The 12,392-nt window shown below is 36.8% G+C and overlaps 1 protein-coding gene across 5 annotated transcripts in view; it reads left to right on the forward strand.

Moving 5' to 3' along the window:
* The window catches only part of ANO6 (anoctamin 6), a 212,106-nt gene that overhangs the window by 138,325 nt on the left and 61,389 nt on the right, over positions 1-12,392 (forward strand). For all 5 annotated transcript variants that reach the window (XM_058426498.1, XM_058426500.1, XM_032173773.2 and 2 more), the window contains one exon: positions 4,935-5,069. In XM_058426498.1, the coding sequence (XP_058282481.1) occupies positions 4,935-5,069 (135 nt within the window). The remainder of the gene's footprint in view (positions 1-4,934; positions 5,070-12,392) is intronic.

Raw genomic sequence — 12,392 nt, forward strand, 5'->3', positions numbered from 1 at the left:
AAATTCCAAATGTCACGTCATTTCATTAGCTTCTGTTTCTAAATAAGGTGTCTTTTAAACATAACCAGAATATCCCCTTTTGAAAAGGAAGGCTGGGTGAGGTGACTCATTCCTGTAATCCCAGCACTTTAGGAAGCCAAGGCAGGAGGATTGCTTGAGGCCAGGAGTTCGAGGCCAGACTGAGCAACATAGTGAGATCCAGTCTAAAAAAAAAAAAAAAAAAAAAAAGCCAGGCATGATGGCTCTCACACCTGTCGTCCCAGCTACTCAGGAGACTGAGACGGGAGAATTGCTCAAGTCCAGGAGTTTGAGGCTGCAGTGAGCGATGATTGTGCCACTGCACTCTAGGGCAATAGAGTAAGACCCTGTCTCCAAAAAAAAAAAAAAATTATTTAATATCATCAGATAATCAGGATTCAGATTTCCCTTATTGTCCAAAAAAAAAAACTTAATGGTTTTTTAGTTCAAAGCAGGATCCAAATATGGTCAAGAGGTTGCAGTTAATACAATCTCTCAAATTTCTTCTGGTCTCAGTTTCACTGTTTATTTCTTATTTTCCTTGCCTTTGTTGAAAGAATGCCTTCCATTCCCTATTTTGCTAATTTCATTCTCTCCTTTGGTGGTGTTGAACATGTTCCTCTGTATTTGCTATAACTAAGTAATTTGTGTATTTGCATTAGCTAAGTAATTGGATCCTCACCTAGAAGCTTAATCTGATTGAGGTTAGATTTTATACAAGAATACGTGATACGTGGAGTTGAGTACTTATATCAGAAGGTATATAATGTTCAGTCGTCTCTTTTTTGTGATGATAGCAGCTATCAACGATCATTGCTTAGATTCATTATTTCATAAGAGATTTCATTATTTTATGTGGTCATACTCAGATTCCCTTGTCATTCATTTTTATCACTGAGATTACAGTCATGAAGAGGCACTTTCATTAACTCTGTTTACCCTGTAAAATAAGATTTTAAAAGATATTTGTACGTATGTAAATATTTGAGGTTGACATTCATGCGAAGTTTCCATTTTATTAATTTCCTTTTATGTTAAACCAGTAGCATCTGATAACAGAGTGATGGGTTCTTAATCATTTTTTATGTGCTCTATTTTTTATTTTTTATTTTTTTTGCTTTAGTAAAGAAAATTTCCCAACTATTTTAAATATATTTTGCTAGGGGAAATGCATTTACTATCCTCTGTCCCTGGTCCACATGTTCTTTCCCTTCATTGCTTCCCACTAGTAACCCCTTGAGCATTCAGGCTATTAAACCTCATCTGTGGTTCCCAGGGATTACTGAAGGGAAAATCGGCTCATTCCATTTGGTTCCCAAAAAGCAAACCAAACTGGAAACAGCAACCTAGGGGAACCAGACTTTGCACAGGTAAAAAAGAAAAGTTTCCCTCCAAAATCCTGTTTTTACCCCCAGAGTAATAAAAGAAAATAGGGTATTCACAAGACAAGGGCAGAGCCTATAAAAAAGGATTGTTGTGAGAATAAAATCTAGCTCTTGGAAACCGAAAATGTGATTAGACAGAGAAACGCCAATAGAAGGCATTAGAAAAATGAAGTTGAAGAAATTAGGCAGAGCATAGAGCAAAACTTATAAAGGGATAGAAAAGGGGGAAAAGATAAAAAATTAGATCAGTCCAGGTGGTACAATGTATAAATAATAGGAGTGTGAGAAACCAGAGGAGAAAAAATGTAGGGAAGAAATCTGAGAAGTGCTTCCAGAGAAGTATCTGAAGATCTGAATATCACGAGTCTCTAGGTGGAAAGAGCCTGCGGAGTACCCAGCCTAGAGGATGAAAATAGAGCCACTGAGTTACTCCAACACGACAGCTCAGAACGCTGGGGACAAAGAGAAGATCCTGCTATCCTTTGGAAAGCAAAATGAAAAGAAAATCATACAAAGGATCAAGACTCAATAGCATTGTGCTTCTCAATGACACTACACACTAAAAGACAGCAGTAACTTCACATGTCTAAGGAAAGTTTGACCATATATATATAACTCTATGTATGCTCAAACTCTTAAGTATGAGGAATTTTCACAGTTTAGATGTGCAAGGTAATGGAGGAGGTGCTCCACCAAGAAGGAAGACCTAAGAGTTAGTAAACAGGAAAGGCAGGAAATGCCAGCACGAGAGAGGGACAGAGAGATCCCAGGTGACACAGTTCTGTGGTGGGGCTTGAAGAGTCATCAGTCAAGGTTGGAGGAGGTCTGAGGGCATTTATTCAAGGAGTTGAAACTGACAGACAATCTCGTATGTTTGAGCCTACTGAGAAAGTTACACATTAGGGGAGAGTCTGGGATTGAATTGCTGATAAGTACACAGAAAACTAAGCAATGAACCATCAAGACAATTATTAACTCTAGGGAGAACAAGATATTGAGCAGGGAGGAAAAAGTAATTACAGCAGTGACTTGATTCAGCTGTGAATAGTGTTTACAGAATCATAATAATGTAAAGCAAGAATACTAATCTAACCAAAAATTATAATGTTAACTATGTCAGGATGGCAGGAATAGAGATGTTGAATGTTTCGATGAGGCAAGGGGTTGAAAGAGAGTTTAATCCACATCTTCCAGAATAGAAAGTCAATAGGTGATGCATAAAACTGAAAAATCAATAAGCAGCACTTCTTGCATGTTATTTAGAGATAGGGAAGTAAATATTCTAAGCATCAACTATAAAAGTTTAAAGTGACTGCTTCTGGACAGCAGGAAATAGGGGAGGGGGTAGGGTCTGCTCCTTTTTATAACCAGCCTTTTAGAGCTATTAGACTATTTAATGACTGTATACTTGTAACTTTGATTTAAAAAATCAAAGCTGAATTTTGTTAAATTGATTTTAAGAGTTGGGAGTTGTTTGGCAGAGAGGGACAATGATTAGAAAATACTGCATTTGAAGGAATCCTCATTATTTCTAGCTTTTCAGCAAGAACTAAGAGATAGATTTCCTTTTAAGATTTGGAAAATCTTTCTGGCCTTGCCTACAATGTAACAGGGATGCCTTAGAAAGTATTAAACTCCTTGTCACAGTCAATAACCAAGCAGAGACTGCCTGACCAGCTCTTTACAGCAGGATTTTTTTTTATTATTGGGAGGTTGGACCAGGCAACTTCTAAGATTCTTTCCAATTTAAATATGGCATTTCCAGGATGGATGGCTGATGAAAACTTATTACAGAAAGCATAACCAAAAAGAGGCCAAAGCGTCTCAAACCCATGGCCAGACTTCTCTCCCAGGCTGTATCCTGAGCCTGCCATTTGCCTGCCTTCCATGAGCCAGAGAGCAAAGCTCCAGTCACGTGAAAATCAGCACACTGTGTTCCTCCCATCTCCCAGTTCCACCCTCAGGTCTGTCTCAGCTCTTCCTTTTTCCCTGTGGATGTGACCTACACCCAGGCCTGTGACCCATGGAACTGGTCTCAGACCTTCCCTGTGAGTGCTTGTCCAGCCCAGGGATGTTCCTGTCTGAAGTCTCCCAGGACTCCAGGTTTTGCTCAGAGCTAAGTCCCCACGAGGCTAAGACCGAGGAGTTCAGCCCAGCTCCATACTGAGCCTGATGTCTCACGTAGGCCTCAGAGTTAAGTAAATCTCCTTATTGTACAGATCAAGATGAAGGCAGAAATGAGTCATTCTTGGGGAATATCAGCAACAGCAGCAGTCACCTGAACCGTCTCTTCATTCCTAAACACTCTTTCTGCCTAACTGTACTTGACCTTCCTTTCAGGAACAATTCTGGCACTGCTTCTTGGTCAGCCTGCATGCACTCTTTAATCTTGCCTACCTGGCTTCTTCAGTTTTACCCCAGAGTATACGATTAACCAGTTTTTAAAACTTAGGGAAAAAATAGAAGAGCTAGATATAAGGAATACAGGGTGATGGATTCCTCAATCATATGCATCCTTCCCTCTTTCATTCTCACATGAGTTTTGCAAAAATTTTGGTCAGAGAGATATTCCACTACAGATTAGTATTTTTTTTCTTATTATTACAGTTGCCCCTTGAGCAACACAGGGGTAGGGCAGTGACACCCGCACACACATGCAGTCGAAAACCTGCATATAAATTTTGACTCCCTTTAAACTTTTAATGGTCTGCTGTTGACTGGAAGTCTTACCAATAACATTGAACAGTCAATTAACACATATTTTGAATGTTATATGTATTATATACTATATTCTTACAATAAAGTTAAGCTAGAGAAAAGAATGTTATTAAGAAATCGTAAGAAAGTATATTTACCATTCACTAAATGGAAATGGATCATCATAAAGGTCTTCATCCTTGTCTTCACATTGAGTAGGCTGAGGAGGAGGAAAAAGAGGAGGGTTATTCTTGCTGTCTCGGGTGAAGAGGTGGAGGAAGTGGAAGGGGAGGCAGGAGAGGCAGGCACACTAGGTTTATCTTTTATTGAAAAAAAAGTCCACATTTAAGTGGATCTGTGCAGTTCAAACCTGTGTTAAGGCTTAACTGTATTTGTGACTTAACGTTACATTTTCTCCAAGGAACTTCTGTAGTTAAGTAAAAGCAAATAACTGAGCAGATTGTTCATGTTCATTTGTCTCATGCATATAAAGAACAGTCTTTTGGAGAATGTGTAAAATAGTGCTGGTCTTTACAAAGAATGATAGTAATACTCTGTATTTATTCCATAATCAGCATTTCTCTCTCCCTTGCCGTATTTTAATGTACTTTCACCAGGCAAACCAGCGATAGTGATCAGTTCTTCTATAATGTGTAATATACTTTTTGTTTCGTAGTAGAATTCAGGGTCTGCTGTGAAAATGAATGTTTTAAGGGTGAATCGAGTCAGGTTTAAGCTTAAAGCCTCCTTTATTTAAAATCAGAAATTAATATTAGGATGAAGCTATGGAGTAATTATTTGCATCTTCTAAAAATAATTTCTGTCTTTCTTCAGGAAATATTATGGAGAGAAGATTGGAATCTACTTTGCTTGGCTGGGTTATTACACTCAGATGCTTCTCCTGGCCGCAGTTGTAGGAGTGGCTTGCTTTCTCTATGGATATCTTAATCAAGATAACTGTACATGGAGGTAACCTCTGTTTATTCCTTGTTGCCATGCTGAAAAGTTTATTAGACATAAAATTATTTTCATGGTCTTAAACTGTTTTGGTAAGACAAGACTGATTGCAGAACATTCATTGCTTGGGATGATATATCCCTTTTGTTCTGAGCATAATAACTAAGTGAAATGGAAAAATTTTTTTCTTAGATAATCCAACCCAGTTTCTGACATGAATATTACCCTTAGGAAACACTCCAATATTTTAAGACAATATTTTGTTTGAAAAAGAAAGGAGGACTGGAGGCGGGAGGATTGCCCTTGAACTTTTGGCCCCTAGAGGAATGTACACTCAGCCCTGCAGATGTGAGCCAAAAGCAGCTCTGATTTCTTCAGGGTTCCACTGGGAAAATTAGTGAGGGGTTTTGTTTTTTGTTTTATTTTGTTTTACTTTTAGAAATGATTTCTTACTACTAAAAGTGCTTGTTTAAAAACTCAGTAGTTGTTTTGGTTTTTACATTAAAAAATAGTTGATACAAATGTTTAAAAAAATGTAATGAAAGATTAGTTTGTGCTGAGGTTGAAATTCAAACACCAGCTGCACTGTCTAAAGGGACATATGTGGGTGCCAAAGCACTCTAAATTTCACCATCACTATTCTGAATGGTATTATTAGACCTCTGCTTTTGGTGGTCTCAACTTCCAGCAGGGATGTAGCACGGAACCAGGCATTTTCTCTTGATATCTGGCCGCTATCCAGGTGTGCCAGCCAGATCAAAATTTCTGGGCACCAGCAATGAGCTGATAACCAAATTTTTCAAGGCTGAAGCATGTCAGCCTGCTCCTGAGGTAGTTGCTTACATGGCAGCCCTGATGGATAGATATAATTACCCTTCGATTTAACAGAGGATTCTGAGCATGTTGTACCCATTATGGCTTCTTAGCTTGAGAGCTGCAGATGGCTTTTGAAGTACTCTTCCCTCCTCACTGAAAAAGAGTTTTGGGCCAAAGGCTGAATGTTGTTACCTTTTCTCTAAATTTGTCTTCAGCTTCTCTGTTGGTTTGTACATTGTTCTAGTTAAAAAAAAAAAAAATCTCAAAAATACATTTCAAAGTGCTAAAGTTGCATTTTTATAAGGTCCTCATGGGTTGTTCTTGTTATAACTTATTTTACGAAATCACCATGATAGTTACACCACATATTTCCTAGTATTTCACACAGATTAATTTGCAGAAAATGGAGGGAAGTTCTTGGGGATATACTGCCTGTGCTCAAAACTATTTGGCTTTAATTATTTAATTATGAGATATCTTTAAAATATCTAAATTATAAATATTTTCAGTTACTTTTATAGTTTCTATCAAATACCTGTTTAAAGCTTATGTCCCTCCTTTTTCTTGGTTGCGGGCGAGCAGTCTTGCTCTGTCGCCCAGGCTGGCGTGCAGTGGCGTCATCTCAGCTCACTGCAACTTCCGCCTCCTGGGTCCAAGCGAGTCTCCTGTCTCAGCCTCCTGAGTAGCTGGGATTACAGGCTGCGCCACCACACCTGGCTAATTTTTGTATTTTTAGTAGAGACAGGGTTTCACCATGTTGGCCAGGCTGTTCTCAAACTCCTGACCTCAGATGATCCACCCGCCTCGGCCTCCCAAAGTACTGGGATTACAGGCGTGAGCCACTGTGCCCAGCCCTTATGCCCCCTTTTAAAAATAACAGTTATATAGAGACATTATTTATATACCATAAAATGACCTTTTTTAAAGTGCACAATTTAGGTGTACCCCTTTCTCTTAGCCCCTGGCAACCACTAATCTATTTGCTTTCTGTTTCTAGGGATTTACCTATTCTGGACATTTCATAAAAGTATTTAAATATTTTAAATGTTTTCTATTCTTGCGAATCTACTCAGTATGTAATAAAATTGAAAATACTAAAAATGTATAAACAATTCAGGTGTTTTAAGTGCATTCACCAAGTTGTGATCACCACCATCTAATTCTAGAACATTTTTATTGCCCTCAAAAGAAACCAGTGCCCGTTAGCACTCACTCCCTAATCCCTCTTTCCCTTGGCCCCTGGCAACCAACAATCTACTTCCTGTTTCTATGGATTTGCCTGTTCTGGACATTTCATAAAAGTGGAACTATACATTATAAAGCCTTTTGTGACTGTCTTCTTTCATTTCACCTACTATTTTCAAGGTTCATGTTGTAGCATGTATCAGTACTTGATTCATTTTTGTGGCCAAATAATATTCCATTATGTGTGTATAAACTGCATTGTTTATTCATTAATTGATGGACATTTGAGTTGTTTCTACTTTTTGGCTGTTACGAATAATTCTGCTATGAACATTCATGAACAAGTGTTTGTGTGGACACATGGTTTCACATCTCTGGAGAATACAACAAAGAATGGAATTGCTGGGATATACAGTAACTGTAGGTTTAACATTTTGAGGAGCTGCCATAATATTTTCCAAAGTGACTGCATATTCCACCTGCGATGTATGAGGACAATAATGTCTTCACATCCTCATCAGCACTTAAAAAAAATTGCCATTCTAATTGGTATGAAGTGGAATGTCATTGCAGTTTTGACTTTGTTTTCTCTAATGTCTACTGATGGTGAGCATCTTCTCACGTGTTTGTCATTTGTACAGCTTCTTTGGAGAAAAATTTGTTCAAATCCTTTGCCTATTTTAGTTGTGTTGTCTTTTTATTGTTGAGTTGTAAGCATTTTTTATATATTTGGGATAGAAGTCTCTTATTGGATATTGTCTTAGTCTGTTTGTGCTGCTATAACACAGTACCACAGACCAGGTAATTTGTAAAGAATAGAAATTTACTTTTCATAGTTACAGAGGCTGGAAATTCCAAGATCAATTTGCTGGCATTTGGTGTCTGGTGAGGGCTGCATCCTCTGAAGGAGAGGAATGCTGCGTCTTCACATAACAGAAGGCATAAGGGCAAGTGGGGAGAACTCCCTTCATCAGCTCCTTTTATAAGGGCACCTAATCCCATTCATGAAGGATGAGCCCTCATGGCCTAATCACTTGTTAAAGTCTCCACCTCTTAATATTACCACGCTGGCAATACCTAAATTGGAAGAGACACATTCAAACTATAGCTGATACATTGAAAATATTTTCTCCCATTCTATGGATTATGTTTTCACTTTCTTAATAGTATCCTTTGAAACAAAATTATTTTTAATTTTGATGATCTCCAGTTTACCTTTTATTCTGTTATTTGTGCTTTTGGTGTCATGTCTTAGAAACCATTCGTAATCCAAAGTCATGAAGTTTTTTTTAACATTTATCTTCTAAGACTTTTATGGATGTAGGTCTATGATTTATTTTGAGTTAATTTTTGTAAATGGCATGAGATAGGGTCCTACTCTATCATTTTCCATGTGTATATCCGGGTATACCAGCACCGTTTTTGAAAAGACTGTTCTCTGTTTAATTATCTTGGCACCGTTGTTGAAAAGCAGTTGGCCAAAAATTTAAGAGTTTTTTTATAGACTCAGTTGTTTTCCATTGATCTACATGTCTGCATTTTATGCAAGTACCACACTTTGTTGATCACTGTAACTTTATAGTCAGTTTTGAAACTGGAAACTTCAAATTTTCATTTTTCTTTTTCAAGATTGTTTTGGCTATTCTGGGTCTTTTGCATTTCCATGTGAATTTTAGGATCAGCTTATCTATTTCTAGGATTTTGATAAGAATAATGTTGATTCCATAGGTCAGTTTGGAGAGTATTGCCATCTTAACAATATTAAGTCTTTTAATCCCTGAACATAGGATGTCTTTTCATTTACATCTTCCATTTCTATTAACAATATTTTATAGTTTCAGTGTAAAAGTCTCATGCTTGTTTTTTCTCTTAAATTTATTCTAAGTACATTGTTCTTTTGATGCTATTATAAATTGTTTCCTTAATTTAATTTTTGGATTACCTATTGTAGTGTATAGAAATGTAATTGCTTTTTTGTATATTGATTTTTGTGTGTGTGTGCTGCAACCTTGCTAAACTGGCCTATTTGCTCTAATAGTATTTTGGGTGGATTCCTTAGGATTTTTATATACGATGTCATGCTGTCTGTGAACAGAAGTAGTTTTACTTCTTCCTTTCCAATTTGGAGGCCTTTATTTTTTCTTACCTAGTTGTCCTGACTAGAACCTCCAATATAATGATCTTAGGAGGAAAGCATTCAGTCTTTCACCATTAAGTATGATACTAGCTGTGGGTTTTTTCATTGATACTCTTTATCAGATTGGGAAAGTTTTATTCCTAGTTTATGAGTGTTTTTAATCATGGAGTGGTGTTGGATTTTGCCAGATGCTCTTTCTGTGTCTATTGACATTATCTTGTGTGTAGTTTTTGTTCATTATTCTATTAATATGGTATATTACAAGAATTGATGACTTTTGTACTTTGAATCATCCTTGCATTCCTGGATAGATCCCACTTGGTCATAGTATGTGGTACTTATTTTATATGGCAGGATTTGGTTTTCTAGTATTTTATTGAAGATTTTTCCATCTGTATTTGCAAGAGATACTAGGTCTCTAGTTTTCTTATGTTGTCTTTGGTTTTGGTATCAGCATAATACCAGTCGCATAGAATGAGTTGAGAAGTGTTCCCTCTTCTTTGTTTTTAAAAGAGTTTATGAAACATTGGTGTTAATTCTTCTTTAAATGGTAGGTGGAATTCATCAGTGAAGCCATCTGAGACTGGGCTTTTCTTTGCAGGAAGTTTTTTTTTCTGTTAGTCCCGTCTCTTTATTTGTTAAAAATAGGACTATTCAAGTTTTCTATTTTTGCTTGAGTTACCTTAAGTAGTTCATATTTTTCTAGGAATTCCTCCATTTTATCTAAGTTGTCTAATTAGTTGGCTTATAATTATGCATCATATCCCCTTATAATCCTTTTTATTTTTGTAAGAGTAACGATAATGTTTCCCCTTTCATTTCTGATTTTAACCCTTTGAGTCTTCTTTCTTTTTTTCTTGATCAGCCTAGCTAAGTTTGCCAATTTTGTTATCTTTTCAAAGAACCAACTTTGTTTAGTTGATTTTTTTTGTTACTTTTCTGTCCTGTATTTCATTTATTTCCACTTGTTGCCTTTTGATTTTAATATTTAGTTCATTTATAGTTAATGTAATTACTCATGAAGTAGGAGTTACACCTGCCATTTTGCTATTTGTTTTCCATGTGTCTTTTTGTCTCTTGTTTTTCTATTCCTTCATTACTACTTTTTTTGTGTGTTATTTCTAGTATGCCATTTTAATTCCATTATTGTTTCTTTATCTTTTTTTAGTGGCTTCCCTGGGGATTATAATTAACAACTTAATTTAAAATAATATAGTTTGAATTAATGGCAATTTTAATTTCAAATAGTACACAAAAACTTTACTTTGGTACAGACCTATTCCTTCTCTACTCCTTTGTGATATTATCGTCATGTAAATTACAACTTAATGCATTATAAGCTCACCAACAGTTTCATAATTGTTGCTTTGCATCTTTTAAATAAGATAGAAGAAAATAGTGACATATAAAAATATACTACTTTTCATATTTATATATGTAGTTAGATCTATTACTGCTTTTTACTTCTGTAGGTAGATTTGAGTTACTGTCATGTGTCTATTTAAGCCTGAAGGACTCTCTTAGTATAGGTTAAGTGTTTCTTGTCCACAATGCTTGGGACCAGAAGCATTTCAGATTTCAGATTTTTTTTCAGATTTTGGAAAATTTGCATTATACTTACCATTTGAGTATCCCAAATCCAAAATGCTCCACTGAGCATTTTCCATGAATATTATGTCAGCACTTGAAAAGTTTTAGATTTTGGAGCATTTCAGATTCAGATTTTTGAATTAAAGGTGTTCAGTCTGGGCTGAGTGCGGTGGCTCATGCCTGTAATCCCACAACTTTGGGAGGTTGAGGCTGGCAGATCACGAGATCAGGAGTTTGAGACCATCCTACACAGTGAAACCCCATCTCTACTAAAAATACAAAAACTTAGCCGGGCGTGGTGACATGCACCTGTGGTCCCAGCTACTTGGGAGGCTGAGGCAGGAGAATCGCTTGAACTCGGGAGGCGGAGGTTGCAGTGAGTCGAAGTCACGCCACTGCACTCCAGCCTGGGCAACAGAGCGAGACTCTGTCTCAAAAAAAAAATGTTCAGTCTGTGTTTCTGGTAGGGCAGGTGATATGATTTGGCTGCGTCCTCACCCAAATCTCATCTCGAATTGTAGCTCCCGTAATTACCACATGTTGTAGGAGGGACCTGGTGGGAAATAATTGAACATGCGGGTGGTTTTCCCCATATTGTTCTCATGGTAGTGAATAAGTCTCACAAGATCTGATGGTTTTATAAGGGGAAACGTGTTTCACTTGACTCTCATTCTTTCTTGCCTGCCTCCATATAAGACATGCCTTTTGCCTTCTGCCATGATTGTGAGGCCTTCCCAGCCATATGGAACTGTGAGTCTGTTAAACCTCTTTTTCTTTATAAATGAACTAGTCTCAGATATGTCTTTATCAGCAGTGTGAAAACAGACTAATACAGCAGGTCTCTGCCAACAACAGATTCTTTCAGATTTTATTTATCTGGGAATGTCTTAATTTCTCCATTTTTGAAGGATGGGTTTGCTGGATATAGAATACTTGGTTGACAGTCTTTCTTTCAGCACTTTGAAATATCATCCCACTGCCTCTGGCCTCCATGGTTTTTATGAAAAGTTAGCTGCTAATCTTACTGAGCACCCTTTATATGTGATGAATCACTTTTCTCTTCCTGCTGTCATCATCCTTTGCCATGATTCCTTTGGCTTTGTCTTTAGACACTTTGAATATGATACTCCTAGGTTTAGATCTCTTTGAGTTTATCCTACATGGAATTTGTTGAGTTTCCTGGATGTGCAAAATAGTGTTTTCATTAAATGTAGGAAGTTTTCAGGTATTGATTCTTCAAATATTATTTCTGTTTCTCTCCTTTTTCCTCTGGGACTTCTATAATGTATGTATTGGTATATTTGATGGTATCCCACTAATTTCTGAGACTGTGTTCATTTGTCCTCATTCCTTTTTTGTTCCATTTCTCAGACTGGATAATTTTAATAGACCTAGCTTTCAGTTTGCTGATTCTTCTGCTATTTCATGTCTGCTGAGGAGCCCTTCTAATGATTTTTTTATTTTAGTTATTGTACTTTGCTAATTGGTTCTTTTTAATAATTCCTATCTCTATTGATATTCTCTTTGTCGTGCTTCCTTTAATTCTTTAGGCAAGATTTCCTTTAGTTCTCCAAATATGTATAACTGCTAAATATAAAAAGTCTTCA

The sequence above is a fragment of the Hylobates moloch genome, unplaced genomic scaffold (assembly GCF_009828535.3).
Source record: "Hylobates moloch isolate HMO894 unplaced genomic scaffold, HMol_V3 SCAFFOLD_13, whole genome shotgun sequence".
Taxonomy (NCBI): domain Eukaryota; kingdom Metazoa; phylum Chordata; class Mammalia; order Primates; family Hylobatidae; genus Hylobates; species Hylobates moloch.